The 17,343-nt window shown below is 44.8% G+C and overlaps 1 protein-coding gene across 1 annotated transcript in view; it reads right to left on the reverse strand.

Moving 5' to 3' along the window:
* Positions 1–308: 308 nt before the first annotated feature.
* Positions 309–17,343, reverse strand: part of gareml (GRB2 associated, regulator of MAPK1-like) — a 37,338-nt gene continuing 20,303 nt past the window's right edge. The window contains exons 3-6 of the mRNA XM_060913818.1: positions 11,906–12,036; positions 6,117–7,226; positions 4,337–4,503; positions 309–2,804 (exon numbers count right to left, since the gene is read on the reverse strand). Coding sequence (XP_060769801.1) covers positions 2,075–2,804; positions 4,337–4,503; positions 6,117–7,226; positions 11,906–12,036 — 2,138 coding nt within the window. The 3' untranslated portion in view covers positions 309–2,074. The remainder of the gene's footprint in view (positions 2,805–4,336; positions 4,504–6,116; positions 7,227–11,905; positions 12,037–17,343) is intronic.

The following is a 17,343-nucleotide window of genomic DNA, read 5'->3' on the forward strand; positions in this document are numbered from 1 at the left end:
TACCTTATCTTTAAGAATAAACCACAGCAGTAAGATGGCGTTCGATGACTCGGGTGACTTTAATCAATAAATCAACCAATAATCAGTTGAAGTCGAGGTCAGTTTGTAATGCAACAGTAACTCCACTAAAACAGCAACATGTGTGTGTTAGTAAACTCTGATTCTATACTCGGGGGGGCCTTCTAATGCTCAGGGCTGCTATGGATCCTCACTTCCTGTTCAGAGAGGAATCCAATGTTGATCTTACACCAACGTACCTACAGTTTACACACACACGAGCAACAGAATCATAACACCGATGCATCAAAGACAGTGGAAAGACAGAGTTGTCACATTTTGGGTTAAAAAAAAAAAGCTTCCTTAAAATATAGCAGAATTATCCTTTGTTCCATTATGGTTCCTCTAAAGGCACGTCAGTCTAAGCAGTCTGGTGTTTTTAAAGAAAAAAATAAAATCACTAACAATTTATAAACCAGACAGTCTCAAGTAGTGTTTGACATTAGTCCCTATTGGATGATTGTTTTTTTTTTTTTTTAAAGAGGCGTAGTTTTGAGACGGTCTCCAGAAACAATGTCTGTGCAGGAGTGGAGTTTAGAGATGATCCCTAAAGAAGCTAAGTACTGAGTGGTATTTAAATATATAAAATCTTTTCTTAACAAAAAAAAAAAAAAAACACGTACCACACACACAGGTTTATATTTACACACTCACTCTCTCTCACACACACACACAGAGATACTGTTCAGTAGTTTGATGCTGTTCAGCATCTGAGCTCTGAGTGATCTAACCCCACAAAATATATCAGCACGAGTGTGAAAGGAACATACGTGCATCTCTTAATTTCAACACATACATACATACATTCATTCATTCTGACATTAGGCACATTTCCACCAGAGGAACCTTTACCGGAACTCAGGAACTTGTTCCACAGTATATACGTACAGTACTCTTTTCCAGATCACTATTGTCTGAAATTTGGTGTTTCCACCAGAGGACCCTGTTCAGGAACCCTGGAACCCTTTCTCTGGATCTATGGCACTAGTTTACACCACAGGAACCTTTTCAACTCCGAAACCTTAGCCATGTTTCCACAGAGAGGTACCTTATTATAGGTACGCAGTAACTTTAGGCACATTTTCGGTGCACAAACCTACTCAGGAACCCGGTATGTTTTAATTTCCACTAGCTGATTTTAGTTCCTGCTCTACAGCAGGTACATTTTTGCAGACAACTACTACCTGACTTGTTTCCAGCAGAGGAACCTTTCAGGAAACCCAGGAACTTGTTCAGGCATTCTGAATTTTTTAAGCAAGTTTCTACGACAATGAACCTTCTCATGAACTTCCTTTTCAACTAAGAGACTTTAGTGTTAGGGAGGCACGGTGGTGTAGTGGTTAGCACTATCGCCTCACAGCAAGAAGGTTCTGGGTTCAAGCCCAGCGGCCAACGGGGCTTTTCTGTGTGGAGTTTGCATGTTCTCCCTGTGTCCGCATGGGTTTCCTCCACAGTCCAAAGACATGCAGGTTAGGTTAATTGGTGGCTCTAAATTGACCGTAGGTGTGAATGGTTGTTTGTGTGTCATTCCTGTGATGATCTGGCAACCTGCCCAGGGTGTACCCCGCCTCTCGCCCACAGTCAGCTGGGATAGGCTCCAGCTTTAGTGTTTCCATGGAGAAGTACCTTTTTATGAACACATGAACTTTTTTCAAGTACTGTAGGAACTTTTTCAGGAACCCAGGATCTTTAGGATGCACTTGCTGATTTTATTTCCTGGGCCATATTTCTTGCAAACTTTAGTTTATGCTCCAAAGTAGGTACTTTTTTTTTTTTTTACTTTTTACAGACCAGGAAATGTTACAGCAGAGTTTAATGTACTGCTGTTATTTTACATAATCATAGTTCCTGCAGTGGTTCAAACAGAGATTAATCAAGGAACTGTTCAGTGACTCTTTAGCGCCTCAAAAGGTTCAGGAACCTCTGTGGAAATGCACCTTTATTTTTTATATACCATCATGCATAATGGGTTTACTGTTCACAGTACGTGTGTGTGTGCGCGAGAGTGAATAAAGGCTTATATCTTGGGTCTCCAGCCCTTGATGAACTGCATGATCTTTTTGACCTGCAGTTTGGTAAGGCTGAAGTCTTCAGACAGGATTTCTTCAGTGAGCTGGGTGAATATTGACCCATCAATCCTCTCTCGGCTGAACAGGCCAATTACATCGTCTGACAGCCCAATGAAACGTAAGCAGGATGACACCTCCTCCACCGAGAGCCAGCACAGGTCCGCTGGGGGTCGCCATGATAACCCAGCTCCACCTTCTGCGCCCCTCACCAGGGAAGACACGGATGTTTCCTCCTCTAAGCTTTTTAATGGTCTGGGTGGAGGAACCGGACTTGTTTCCTGATTGACTTGAGACTCCTGAGGCGTGGCGCTAGTGAGGTCAGGCATCAGATTGGGAGATTTCCTGCCCGTAGCAAGCCAATCAGACGAAGCATGTCCTGGATTGGCAAAAGGGTTCAGGGCACCAAATGGGGCAAAGCGGCTCTGTGCAGCTGGGCGTGGTCGGGGACAAGTGGAGTAATTTTTGTGGGCAGAGTCTGTGCTAAGGAGGGGTGTGTTTAGAATGTTTGAAGTAAAAACTCCACCACTTCGGGGGTGCGACCAGCAGGCTTGTGCGGGTTGATTAGGGTCAGGTGATACGGAGGAGTCAGAGGTTACACAGTCAGCCCATGTGCAGGGGTAACAGTACAGAGAATAGGAGTCTGGAGAAGGAGAACTACTGCCACTACGAGGAGCAGAGCTGGGGGAGAGAGAGAGAGAGAGAGAAAATTCAACACTGTTCCACATGAATGCTGTGTGTACAGCACTGATGATAGATCTTTTAGGTTATGGACGATGGGATACACCAGTGACTACACTTGGGAATGGACCAGCATACAAGAGGATAGACTAAAGGACAGACCAAGGATTGGACTATCTCCTAGTCTAGAGGATGGACTAGGGGATTGACTACATGACAGGAGAGAAGATGGACCAGGAGTTTGGATAGTGCAAGGACAAAATAATGAGCTGGAGGATGGACTGGGAGAAGAGCTGGGAGACGGCCTAGAGCATGAGTTGGGGTGGACAAAAGGTTGAGCTTGGGGATGGATTAGAATATGAGATGGGTGTTGAACTGGAGATGTGCTGGGATGATCTTGGTGATGAGATGGGGAATGGACTAGAGTATGTGTCGGTGATAGACTGGTGGTTGAACTGAGGGATGGACTAGGGGATGAGCCAGAGGAGGGTGGACTAGAGGATGAGCCAGAGGAGGGAGGACTAGAGGATGAGCCAGAGGAGGGAGGACTAGAGGATGAGCCAGAGGAGGGAGGACTAGAGGATGAGTTGGAGGGAGGACTAAGGGTTGAGGTGGGGGATGGCCTAGAGCATGAGCCAGAGGAGGGTGGACTAGAGGATCAGCTGGAGAATGGACTAGAGCAGGGGTCTTCAATCCTATCCACAAAGGGCCAGTGTGGCTGCAGGCTTTCATTCCAACCAAGCAGGAGCTACACCTGATTTCACTTGTTTAATCATTTCACCCTCGTCTCCAGTCAACAATCAAGTGAGCCTCCAATTTGGCTGTAATGAAAGCCTGCAGCTACACCGGCCCTTTGCGGATAGGATTGAAGACCCCTGGACTAGAGGATGAGTTTGGGAATGGACTAGGGTTTGAGCTGGAGGATGGTGGACTAGAGGATGGGCCGGAGGAGGGTGGACTAGAGGATGAGCTGGGGGATGATCTAGGGTTTGTGCTGGGAGGATGGAAAATAGGATGAGCTGGTAGATGAAATTGGGCTTGAGTTAGAAGCTGGACTAGATGAGCTGGGGATGAACTATGGATTGAGCTGAAGGATGTACTAGAACATGAGCTGGAGGATGAACTAGGGGTTGAGCTGGCAGATGAAACAGAGGATGAGCTCGGACATGTACTAAAGGATGACATGGGGATAGACTAGAGGATCAGCTTGGGGATAAACTGAAATAAAACTAGGAAGTGTGATAACCTAGGGTTTGAGCTGGGAGTTGGACTGCAGGATGATTGGGAGGGTTGGACTAGAGGATGAGATGGGGGGATGAGACCAGGCAGGGTTCAGGTGTTCATGGGTGGACTAGGAGAAGAAACCCAGGATAGGTCAGGTTATTCCCAGCTGTTGTCTCCAAAATCCTTTCAGATTTTGTCCAAAGATCTGTCACAACACAGTGTCACCATTCCCCCCTTAAAACATGTATATTTATACACAACATATATGCATGAATGTATGCACCATTTTATTGTACGTGTGCATTTACCTTTCCTGCAGGCCTGAGGAGTAATAGGACACATTTGGACTGCGTGTGCTTGTAGCTGGAGCTTTAGGGAAACGGGGTGGGACTGGAGGACTGGGAGTGGGGCCTCCAACATTAGCACAGCGGGGTGGAACGGGAGGAGCATTCAAAAACCGACACTCCTCCTTCACCTAGCAGGACAAGGGGAGATTAGTTATGTTAAGGTAGGTGAGTTCAAGAACATTCATCAACTTGTGTTTTCAACAAGATGCAGTCAATTAAACTGTTCAAACGGTCATCCCTGTCCTTTTTTCTCTCTTTTTGGCGCAATACGAGGAGTATCTCGGTCTGGCAAGTCAACAGGATACGATTTAGCATTGTATGAAATTGCATAGAAATAAATGTGATTCAATATTATACAAAACAGTTCAAGCCTGTGAGTACATGTCAAATTTACGTAAACTTTACACAGTCAGACAAAGTGCTCTTTCTCTCTCTGTACGTGCGTGTGTGTGTGTGTGTGTGTGTGTGTGTGTGGCATTGCCGTCTCATCCCCTTGGTAACCCTTTTTCATGACTCACGAAAGAAATGAAGAACAGATGGCAATTTACAGATGATGTTGAAATGTTCTCAGTACAGGGAAAGTTATCTCCTCGTTTGGATCATTTCTTTTCCTCCCCCCAGTTCTTGTCCGGTTCCAACTTTTCATGTACCAAAACAGTGTGTGTGTGTGTGTTGTGAAGTTTTGCTCACATGGATCAGAAGTCCTGTGACGTCTGTTAATCTAAATAATATCTGTCTGCATTTCCTCCTCAGCCTTTTGAGAAAGCTGCCTTCCTGTCCAGATCCACCAGGGAGTGTGTGTGTGTTTTAGTTAACTAAATTACAGGGCCAGAGCAGAAAATTTGCGTGGGAGCAAGCGAGAAAGAGAAAGAGAGAGACAGACAGACAGGGCACCAAAAGGCCATAATTCCAGTTGTCAGAGCTGTAAGCGCTTCTATATAGCTGATGATACAGTAAAGTTTCAACAGCAATGTTTGTGTGTGTTCATGCTCTCTTCCCGTAAGTGTGTGGCCATTACTAGGTCTGTAAAAGCTGTATCAATTATTTAGTCCAGAACTGTGCAGCTTTACGACTCTTTAGAGATCCTGAATTACTGTAGCAGAACATACATGACTGTGTGTGTGTCCCAAGAGTCTTGACCTGTGTTCAAGTGATCTGCTGGTATCCATAATGACTCTTTAGATAAAAGAACATCAGGGAGCGAGAGAGAGAGAGAGAGAGAGAGAGAGGATGAGAAAAGGACATGAAGGAGGAAGAAGAAGCGAGAGCCGGCACAGTCATAAATGCACCTTAAATCTTCTGTAAGGAAGAGCTATTGATTAACAGATAAACCCGCGAATCCGTCTGACTGTAGCGCTGGCTAACGGCTCCATCATCGTTACCGCGGGTGACGAGCGGCACTGCGGTTTTAAATCATCATATAACGTTCATCACGGTCATGTAACAAATGGAAATTGGATGCACGAACGTTTTCAAGCAGGTAAAGATCGGGTGAGAACTTCCTTCCAAGACTACTAGTGATAGGACATGCACGCGGGACGCAGCCAACAATTTTTAAAAATAATGCGATTTCGGGCTGTGTCATTCGGTGTTATATGATTATCAAAAAACTGAATGTTTTCACGAGTCACACAGAGGCCACGCCTTCTTTCCTGGGACTGACAGACTACACAGAGGCCACACCCCTTCCCTTACTTACTGATGACCCACAATCCACAAAAACAACGAGGAGTCTACTCACAGCTTCTGATTTGGGCGGAACAGGGGGTGGAGTCGGTACTCGTCCTGCTTCCATCTGCACCATCGCAACGTGGGTGGAGCCTATTGTACCATCCAATGAGGAAGTGGAATGGAAAGATATAAGGTTGTGCTCAGCTTTGACTGTGCTTTCAGGAACCTCTGCATAGCTTCCTCCACTCTGATTGGCCCAGAGCTCTTCGTAAGGAATTTCCTGTGTCTCTGTGGGCCAATCAGGGGTGACGTACTCTCGCTCATCCCCTTCACCCACCCCCTCCCTCTCTCCATCACCTCCAGGGGGAGTCTGTGTGTCTCCCAGTGAGTCCCTGCAGCCTGGTGTGGGTGTCGGTGTGATGGCTCCACCCCCGTACACGCACAGCGAGAGTCTCTGTGGTGAGAATACGGGATACACTCGTATCCTGCGCGGGCTCACGCACTCCTCGGTCAGGTCCACCTTGACCTCTCGCACAGCTCGGGAATAATCGTCCGGGTCAAAGGTCTCCTGGCAACGGAGCGCGCTCAGCAGCACCGCCCGCTGGTAGACGGGGTCATCACGCAGCAAGCCATCAGGCAGCGTGAACCGCGGCATGTCGTTAAGCAACAGGAAGTGAGAAGGCGTCACTTCCTGTTTGCGCAGGACACAGCAGAGTACCACGGTCCGGCTGACGATGGCGAGCAACTTGTAGCGCTGGCCCTGGCGGATGGTGTGCTGGTCATAGCGGCTGCGAGGTGGAGGTGGAGGATGTGGTGGGACAGCCACGTTGACGGGCAGCCGCACACGTTCGATGATGGTGCGCAGCGTATGCTCGCCAGCCTGCATGCGCAGCTCAAGCGGCGAGCGTGTGCAGAAACGGCCCCGGCACTGCAGCGGCAGCCGCACGCTCTCCCGCGTCCGCTGGTTCAGGCAGATCAGACAGGGCAGCTTGGTGCGGTTGGGGCGTCCTGAAGCTCCGCTCACTCGGCCCAGCCGGCGCAGCAACACGGCAAGGCGCGACTTCTCGCGAGCAGATTGGACACACAGCAGCTCAGCCCGGCCCATCGGAGTCAGCTCATCTCCCGCCTGCAGGGAAAAGTTATACACCTCGCTGTCCTCGCTGAACTCGCCCGACACCACCTGCACCACGAGACAGAGACTGGGGTGAACGATGACAAAAAAACAGACACAGAAGTGAAGCAATAAACAGTACGACAGTACTCCTCAATTCTGCATCAACATTACTGTATTTTCTTTTTTGGAATAGTTGGCGTCCAAACCTCAAGTCTACATTTAAAGGGCATATTCTGGACCAATTTCATGTTTTTTATATGAAAGTATGTCCCTTTACACACTCATCCAGAAGGGTAATTTTGCACAAGGCCATCTGTCTACAGCAGAAAAAAATAAAACAACAAAATGCGTCTGGGAAAATCCCAAGGGAGTCTGGAGCCTGAGTCGTGACGTTACTTGCGGAAGCACCAGCAGGCTGCGCGAGCTTTGCACGGTTTCAGTGCACAGCCTGTGTAGACCAAGCGCTCCCATTTCTCTCTCATTGTCCGGTCTTTTGGGAAACGATGAGTACTAATCCCATCAAGATTGGGGTTGCTACACCCTCCTACGATACATCTGTTAACCATTTTAATAATTACGCGATAACATTGAAGAAATTTGCAGAAAACCACCAGGTCGTTTTCTCATAAACAAACCAGCGCTGACGTAGGATTCAGAGGGAGGCGTCCCGCAAGCGACGTCACGAAAATCAATGTTTGCTGGGAAATCCAAATGCCAAGTTTTTTCAGAGGCGGACCAATTCGCCTCAAATGGCTTGATTTCAACTGAATTTTTCTGGTATTGCGCAAGGTAAAAAAAATTGCGCAAAATGTGACAGATATTTGACCAAAGTTTAATATAAAATAGGAGAATTACATTGATCTTGCTCCTGAATTTACCCATGATATGCACTTTAAAGCTTTTCTGGCTGTCAGATTTTTCAAGTGTAGGTCATAAACAGAATCCCCCGACACCCAATTATTTTTCTTTAGTGGACCGAAAGCTACCAAATTTGAATCACAGACTTCCACTTTTATTCGTTTTTTTAAACAGAACAATTACTGAATTTATCTCCACATGGCTCTAAATTCTCCGCTATTTTTTTCCTGCTTCACCATGACCCAATACAAGATACTACATGATGCCAGCATGACGTGGTGGGCTTTCCTTGTTGGCGCAAGGCATTGTGGGATACAAATTTGAAACCGGAGAGAAAAATGGAGGAATGAAACGTGAAAGACCGACTGCAGTAACGGAAAGCGAGAAGAAGAAAAGACGTTATGTTATATACGAAGGAAAGGAAACGCAGGACCAAACTAATCAATAAAATCGGCGGTCAGCGAGCACCTCGGTGTGAACAGCTGTTCGTTTAGCGACAGAATGACGGAACGGTCAGTGCACGCTCAAAGATAAACCTGTAGATGGCAGTAATCGAAAGGCCATCTGGCTTTAAACTTTAAGCCACGCCCCTTGCCTGAGACTGACCAGTGTGTGTCCTGAGAAAGAAAACGAATCAGTTTCTACATGGAGTTATGACTCTTCTGATGACTTATTTAATAGAAATCAGCGTTAAAGCACAACTTGAACTGAAGACGCTAACAATCACGGCTGTGTCGGCGAGTTCCTGGGTGAAGGGGGGAAATTAAATAAATAAATAATGTGTGAACTATTGCTTTAAAAATAGTCTGTTGTTCTTCAGCGGTAACTAATCTTTGCGCCCAGGCTAATCGTGCTACTTAAAGGAGATATGACTTGGCAGTATATTTAGCCACACTCAATTAAAATACATCTAAAACCTAATTATAGGTCATAAAGTTTAGACTGCTGGTAAACAGAAAATGCAGTAAATGGACCAGCAAGGCCATTATTCCACAGATCCAGAGACGGGCCTGAGAAGGCAGAACACACACACAATTACAGTCGTTATAAATAACGGCTGGCTGAAATGTGTCTGCATGTGGAGAGTTTAAAGAAACTCAACCCCATTCATCAAGTGAGGAGTGCAGGAGGCTGTGAGAAACTGCCAGACTGAACTAGAGGAAAGAGGACAAACATGACCTCGCGTACACACACATCCCTAAGTCATCATGACTTAAGTTATTCTAAGCCCCTCTCTCTCGCTCGCTGACACTCCATCAGAAACAGGAAATAAGATTTGTACAGTTACAAGAACACAACACAAGTATGAACCCCAAGCACATGCTAGCCACTACCTTAGCGCTCAGACACTGGTTCTCCCGATACAGCCCGGCTCAAACGGCGCTTACATCCCATAAGAACTCTGACAAATCTCCAAAACAACTACAAATCACATTTCCGGGTATGATGGCGTGAAAGCTGACGGTGTATAAAAGAACACGGTGTTAGCAAAGCTGAGGAAACCGCGTACTGTACGGTATCTAGCTAGTATTAGCTAGCTAATCAGTTGTAGCATAGCAATTGCATTCGTTCTACACAAAAAAAGAACCAAATTTCTGCAACAAGTCGACCATTTTTATGGATCGCAATATACAGGATGTTTGTAGTCGATCAGGTTATGCTTCTTGTTCAGTGGTTGGGAAAAAAAATAGATATATATGGGTCATTCTAGAATTCAGGGTACATTTCACATCCTTTTATTTTCCACAAAAGGAATCTTTATTGAATCAGTTTTGAGCAATAATGCAAATGACGGCAAACTTTCACCAATAGCGATGCTTGATGTACGTTTTAGACCCAATTCATCCATAAAACATTAACTAAACGACTCCCACCCCTCCCCCCACATCATTGGCCGTCTTCGACTTCTGATTCATCCATTCAACTCCAATAAACAGGAAGTGATTCGGTCAAACAATCTGTTTTTTGAAGGGCTTATTCTATTAAGTGCTATAAAACCAATTGCATAGAAAGTCTATTTTCTGGATTATGTGCAATTTCAGTCAAAAATATATATTTTTATTCGTCCCAATGTTCTTGTCAACTGTAAAACTGCATAAGATCGGCAAAGACTTTTAATAATGTGCATGAAACCCGCACCGAGTGATGTCACTTCCTCTGGTGGGAAACTTCAGAAAGGCGGTGAGGTCTATTCTGTTTCTCCTCTCATTAATTTGAACAAAATGTTGAGGATTTTACACCGATAGTAGATTAATTATTCGTCAACTCTGTTACTGTGATATTGGACTGAATATCAGTCTAACTTTTTTTTTTTTTATAAAAACAATATGATTAAAATCCATAAAATTCCGTTTGTATACGTGTCATGTGGTAGCTAGTTTGAGGTTAGCGTGTGGAGTTAAGATACAAAATGGTGGGAAATGTCAACTCCGTTATCGTCAATTCTGCTATCCAGCAATTTGGATTTATCATATTTTTGACACGATTTTTAATGATATTTTACTTAAAAGTAATCTGGTTAGTTGGAGTCGAGCTTTAGTTCACACTCAAAGCGAGACGGCCTTTCGATTTCATAAAACCTGTGAAATTTAGTTCCCTCTGAAATGTGTTCATTGTGATAGATGTTTATTTCTGTAATATCTCACAAAATATCAGGCCGTTCTGTGGCTGGGAAGTTATTTAATTTGAGGGGATTAAAGCAAATAACGTGCATGAAATCGCTCGCTTCGTGCAGTCAAAAAGACAGAGGAAGTCCGTGTGCGCATGCGCAGGTCTACCTTTGAGCGTGCACTGACAGTTCCATCATTCTGTCGCTAAACAAATAGCTGATCACACCGAAGTGCTCGCTGACCGGTGATATTTATTAGTTTGGTCCTGTGTTTCCTTTCCTTTGTATATAACGTAACGTCTTTTCTTCTTGCTTTCTTTCCGTTACTGTAGTCGGGCTTTCATGTTTCGTTCCTCCATTTTTCTCTCCCGTTTCAAATTTGTATCCCACAATGCCCTTGCGTGAACGGGGAAAGCCCACCACGTGATGCATGACATAGTATCTTGTATTGGGTCATGGTGAAGCAGGAAAAAATAGTAGAGAATTTAGGGCCACGTGGAGATAAATTCATTCATTGTTCTTATTAAAAAAAAAATAATAAAATTGGAAGTCAGTAGTTTTTGGTCGACTAACAGAAGTAATTGGGTGTCAGGAAAATTCTTATGACCTACACTTGAAAAATCTGAAAGGCGGTCTAGCTTTAAAGGAGCAATAAAATTAAAAGCCAATAAAATTGTTTCTGTTTATACACATGCACTACTTCTAGTGAGACGACATTTTTATTAGCTATAAATATATAAGAAATTAGCTATAAAATAGCTAGTTCTCTCTTATTTTGTGTTCATTCTAGTCAAGATTTACCTCTCAAAAAAATGGCAACTTTATTCAAATAAAAGTGAACAGATTTAGTTTAAAAAAAAAAAAAAGCTATAATTTCTAGTTCGCAGAACGTTTTGGGTTTTTTTTTTTCTCCCGATCATAGATGTGGTTATCTACTGTTGCTGTGTTTCTTGCGTTTTAGAGAGCTATATTTAACCTCAACAAATTAAATGATATCGGTTGTATGCGCCAAGTGCAAAACTTAATCGTTTTCATTGTTGTACTGGACAATACATCAGAAATGGAGGTAAAAATAAAAAAAAAATAAAATAAATAAAAGCCAACAGACGTATTGATAAATTTCTCATAAAACACTCTTGTAAAATCTTTGATCACTAATGTAACTTTCATGAGTTTGGCCACATTGTTCAACGTTAATGTCGTATCACAGCTGTGCAAAATGTTCAACCGTGAACGTAGTTCCAGAACAGAAGGTTGTTTTTGTGGATTCGTAGCGGACCTTCATGCTGAACGTGATCGGCTCCATGACGAACACTCGGTCAGGGAAAGTTCCGGCGATTTCCTCAACGCTCGCAAAGTACTGAACCGGCTCCCGGACATCCCGGTCCTGATCCAGCAACTTAAACTTTCCTACGGAGAGAAGGAGAAAGAGATGTGAGAAAAGAAACTTGGAGGTGGTGTAGCATACTCGAAAACAAGTCCACTGGATTCCTGATGACGAGTTAAATACAGCTGTAGGGCACGTTCAAAAAAAAAAAAAAGTTATTCCACGAAATTGAGTCATACATGAGCTGATAGCGCTATAAGCCATTTATGACGAGATTGAGTGGAATAACTGTTCGAGTTTATCCACATTCACTGGATTTTGAGAAACAGAGTATTTTTATTTGTATTTTTTGCAAATTCGATAAATAAAAACTTGATACAAAACGTCCGACAAAATCATTTCCGCTTAGAATGTAAACAAACCAGCGAACTGACACGAGCAATTTGTGAAAAATGTGATAATAATAATAATAATAATTCTTGATTTTAAAAAACAAAACAAAACACATTCTTACCATCATTTTTGTTGCTTTTTTGGGGGGGGTTTGTTTTCAAGCAGAGTTTTTATTTCGTCCTCGGTTGCTTCAGCAACACGCGCCACCATTTTGTTTTTCTCTACTCACGGTATATTAGCTGATAGCCTAGTAGCCAATCAGAGCGTGTGATTGCTCATATCCAGTGAATGTGGATAGAATAATTTTATTTATACTATAGTGCAGCGTTTCTCAACCTTTCTTCAGGTCACAGCACCCTTCAGAAGTACGCAAATTCTCAAGGCGCCCCAATATAAAATGTATGCAGTCACGCTGACCATACGCTGACCCCGGCAGTGACGTTGTGACATGGGAAAGGGGGCCGTGAGACAAATTTTGATGATGCATGAGGCGGCGATGATCTGCATTAGTGTAACTAGCGGTTTTTGGAATTTTAATTCATTTTATTTATTTCAATGTTAAAATATATAATTTTCTGACAGCACCCCTAATGAAGCCAGACAGCACCCCGGTTGAGAAAGGCTGCTATAGTGCACGTACAGTTCAGTGAGTTTACAAATACAGACATGGATGTCATGGCAATTGTGGTCAATGATTTATTTTCCTGTGGCAGAATGATTGTACATCAAACAAGAATTTGGTGCACAAGTTTTAATTTATTTGCGGTTTTCTCATTCTCATTATCTGTAGCCGCTTTATCCTGTTCTACAGGGTTGCAGGCAAGCTGGAGCCTATCCCAGCTGACTACGGGCGAAAGGCGGGGTACACCCTGGACAAGTCGCCAGGTCATCACAGGGCTGACACATAGACACAGGCAACCATTCACACTCACATTCACACCTACGGTCAATGTAGAGTCACCAGTTAACCTAACCTGCATGTCTTTGGACTGTGGGGGAAACCGGAGCACCCGGAGGAAACCCACGCGGACACGGGGAGAACATGCAAATTCCGCACAGAAAGGCCCTCGTCGGCCACGGGGCTCGAACCTGGACCTTCTTGCTGTGAGGCGACAGCGCTAACCACTACACCACCGTGCCGCCCTGCGGTTTTCTGAAAAGGTCAAAAATACACATTCAGCATACCTACCAAAACTCACAGGCCAGGCAAGGAGGGCATTAATCAGACACCAAACAAAGACACCAAAGATAACACTGAAGGAGCTGCAAAGATCCACAGTGGAGATGGGAGTATCTGTCCATAGGACCACTTTAAGCCGTACACTCCACAGAGTGGGCGGGGCTTTATGGAAGAGTGGCCAGAAAAAAGTCATTGTTTAAGAAAACATGTTTGGAGTTTGCCCAACAGCATGTGGCAGACTCCCCAAACACACACATGGTAGAAGATTCTCTGATCAAAAGAGACTAAAATTGAACTTTTTGGGCATCATGGGAAACGCCACGTGTGGCGCAAACCCAACACCCTGAGAACACCATTCCTACAGTGAAGCATGGTGGTGGCGGCATCATGCTGTGGGGATATTTTTCATCTGCAGGGACAGGAAAGCTGGTCAGAACTGAAGGAAAGATGGATGGCACTAAATACAGGGCAATTCTGGAGGAAAACCTGTTTGAGTTGGCCAGAGGTTTGTGGATGAAGGTTCACGTTCCAGCAGGACAATGACCCTAAACATACTGCTAAAGCTACACCGGAGCAGGATTACCAAACATCCTCTTTTGCCCGGACGTGTCCACTTTTTACATCCTGTCCGGGGTGGTTTTATAAATTCATGAAAATGTCCATTTTTTCACAGGACCATTAAGCGTGTACTTAAATTGACTGGCGCTTTGCACAGAATACTACGGTACTTTGTTGCGTGACGTAACTCCCGAGAGGCTGCCTTGTGGGCGGCTCTGCGACGCGCGCACACAGAAGGAGCAGAGCAGACAGCGGAGCAGCATTGCACACAAAATGCCAAAGCGAAAAAGTGCAGCTTCACAGATGAACTGCAAAAAAAAATTCCCACGTACTGTCCTGGTCGGGACAAGTGGGAGGCTGAGTGCACCGTGTGCAAAGCTGGCACATATGTTTCAGTGTCTAATAAAGGTGCTGGAGATCTCAAAGCTCACACGGACACCGAAAAACATAAAAAAGCTGTGCGAGGTGAGAGTTCTTCTGCAAAGTTGACAGAGTTCTACTTTGTTAGACCTGGGAAAACAGAGGATGCTGTAAATGCAGCGGAAGGTGCGATGGCATTTCATACTGTGAAACACCATGACAGCTACAGGTCCATGGATTGCACCAGTACCTTGCTAAAAAAGTCATTTCCAGACTCATTTTCAGACACATATTGAATAACTGTGCTCATCATGGGGCAGACACAATAGATGTTGACCTTGAGAATATCATGTTCAAAATCTACCAGTACTTCCACATCTACACTGTGCGCATGGAGAGCCTGAAGGAGTACTGTGATTTTATTGAGACTGATTACAGAAGGATGCTCTCTCACAGCAAGACAAGATGGCTGTCATTGTTCCCAAGCATTGAGAGGATGATACAGATGTTTCCAGCTTGAAAGGCATGTTTTCTGTCTCAGCAAAAGCCACCCATAGTACTCAAGAAGTTTTCTGAAAACAACTTCGCTGAGGGGCGGCACGGTGGTGTAGTGGTTAGCGCTGTCGCCTCACAGCAAGAAGGTCCGGGTTTGAGCCCCGTGGCCGACGAGGGCCTTTCTGTGTGGAGTTTGCATGTTCTCCCCGTGTCCGCATGGGTTTCCTCCGTCCAAAGACATGCAGGTTAGGTTTACTGGTGACTCTAAATTGACCGTAGGTGTGACTGAGAGTGTGAATGGTTGTCTGTGTCTATGTGTCAGCCCTGTGATGACCTGGCGACTTGTCCAGGGTGTACCCCACCTTTCGCCCGTAGTCAGCTGGGATAGGCTCCAGCTTGCCTACGACCCTGTAGGACAGGATAAAGCGGCTAGAGATAATGAGATGAGATGAGACTTCGCTGAGATCTACCTCTGGCACTCATGTCTGTGTTCCACACCCACATTCAAGAAATGGAACAGGAGAACATGTCCATAATGGAACAATATCCACACCATTCTTCTTCAACGCAAGAGCAACAACTTCATGTCCCTTAAAGTTAAGGGACTACTGGCACAAAAGCGCAAAGATGGACTTGGTAAGGGCTGCGAGCAGTTCTGTGCTGATGTGCAAGGCCTGTACAGTGCATGTCTGGACTATCTGGAGAAGTGGATGAGTCCCATGGAAGAGTTCTCGACATTCATGTGGATGGATCTGAGTGAGCCACCAAACTGGAATGATGTGGAGGCCTGCATCAAGTACCGAGGAGAGAAAGGGGTGCCAGTTGATGTCGTCAAGTGTTTTGACCAGGTCACCAATCTGAAGAAATTCACAGAAAGGTGCAACAGTGATAAGGAATTCAGTGGCCTGCAGGTGCACCAGAAGTGGACCAAATATTTTGAGAAGGCAAAAAGCATTGCATGTTACTCAGAGCTACTGAAGATTGCACAGTTTGTCTTTGCACTTCCCTCTCACAATGCAAAATGTTGAGAGGGTTTTCTCACTGATGCGGAGCCAGTGGACCAAGGAGAGGAACCAGCTGTCTGTTGAGTCACTGAAGAGGATTCTATTAGTGCAATACAATTTCAAAGACACTTCTTGCAAAGACTTTTATGCTTATTTGTTGAGCAACCGAAAACTGCTGGGAAAGATCAGCTCAATCCAAAGACATGCAGTTAGGTTGATGTGGGGCGGCCTTGGGCTGAGGTGCCCTTGAGCAAGGTACCGAACCCCTGACTGCTCCCCGGGCGCTCTGTTGTGGCTGCCCACTGCTCTGGGTGTGTTCACTGCTTCAGATGGGTTACATGCAGAGGATGAATTTCCGCTGTGCTTGAAGTGTGCATGTGACAAAGGTTTCTTCTTCTTCTCTACAAAATATGGTCACCCTACACTGGAATGGTTTAAATGTTTCCCTTTACATGTCTTGGAAAGCCCAGACCTCAATCCAATTGAGAATCTGTGGCATAACTTGAAGATTGCTGGACACCAACGCAACCCATCTAACTTGAAGGAGTTGGAGCAGCTTTGCCTTGATGAATGGGCAAAAATCCCAGTGGCTAGATGTGCTAAGCTAACAGAGACACACCCCAAGAGACTTGCAGCTGTAATTGCAGCAAAAGGTGGCTCTACAAAGTATTGACTTTGGAGGAGGTGAATACCTACCGTATTTATCCTTATAGAAGCGCCCTCCCTATTTGACGCGCCTCCACGATTTACAGAGCAACAAGCACAAGTACAGTTTAGTACCCTTTCTGAGAGTGTACCAGCTTTCATGCACATGCTAGTCTTTTAAATAATAATAATAAAAAAAATTAAAGATGCCTTGCTCCAAAATGTCGATACTAAAAGTGTTTCCACCTGACTGATAAGCACAGGTCTAGTTAGTATGCTTTGTTTTTTTTCTTTTATATACGTGTGAGAGAACAGGAGTGAGGACTCAGGAAGATCACGAAGCGTCTCAGCTGCTCTGACTCGGAGACTAGGTTATGGATTAATGATGGCCTAATTAATTCCTGATAGACACCAGCAAGGTTCTGTGTTTGATTCCATACATACACACACGACTTCCACATGGAAAAGGGAACGAGTTGCCTTGTTATCTCTACGCCGTCCTGTTTGCCTGCTTTTCCTTCTGTTTTGATGCTCAGCTTCACAGATTTAACCCCCCCTTCCCCTTTCTGCTCTCGGGACGGAGAAGGCGAGGAAAGCCGCGCACAAACAGTAAACTCCAGCTTTTATTGTTTGATTAAAGTTTTGCTATGGCTTTCATTCCCCCCGCAGACGTTTCTTTTCCCCTTGGCGCAACACAGCCAATGCTCTGAATGGACGACATTTTGTTTTGTGAGCTCATAAACATCGACGATGAC

This window comes from Neoarius graeffei, chromosome 2 (genome assembly GCF_027579695.1).
Source record: "Neoarius graeffei isolate fNeoGra1 chromosome 2, fNeoGra1.pri, whole genome shotgun sequence".
Taxonomy (NCBI): domain Eukaryota; kingdom Metazoa; phylum Chordata; class Actinopteri; order Siluriformes; family Ariidae; genus Neoarius; species Neoarius graeffei.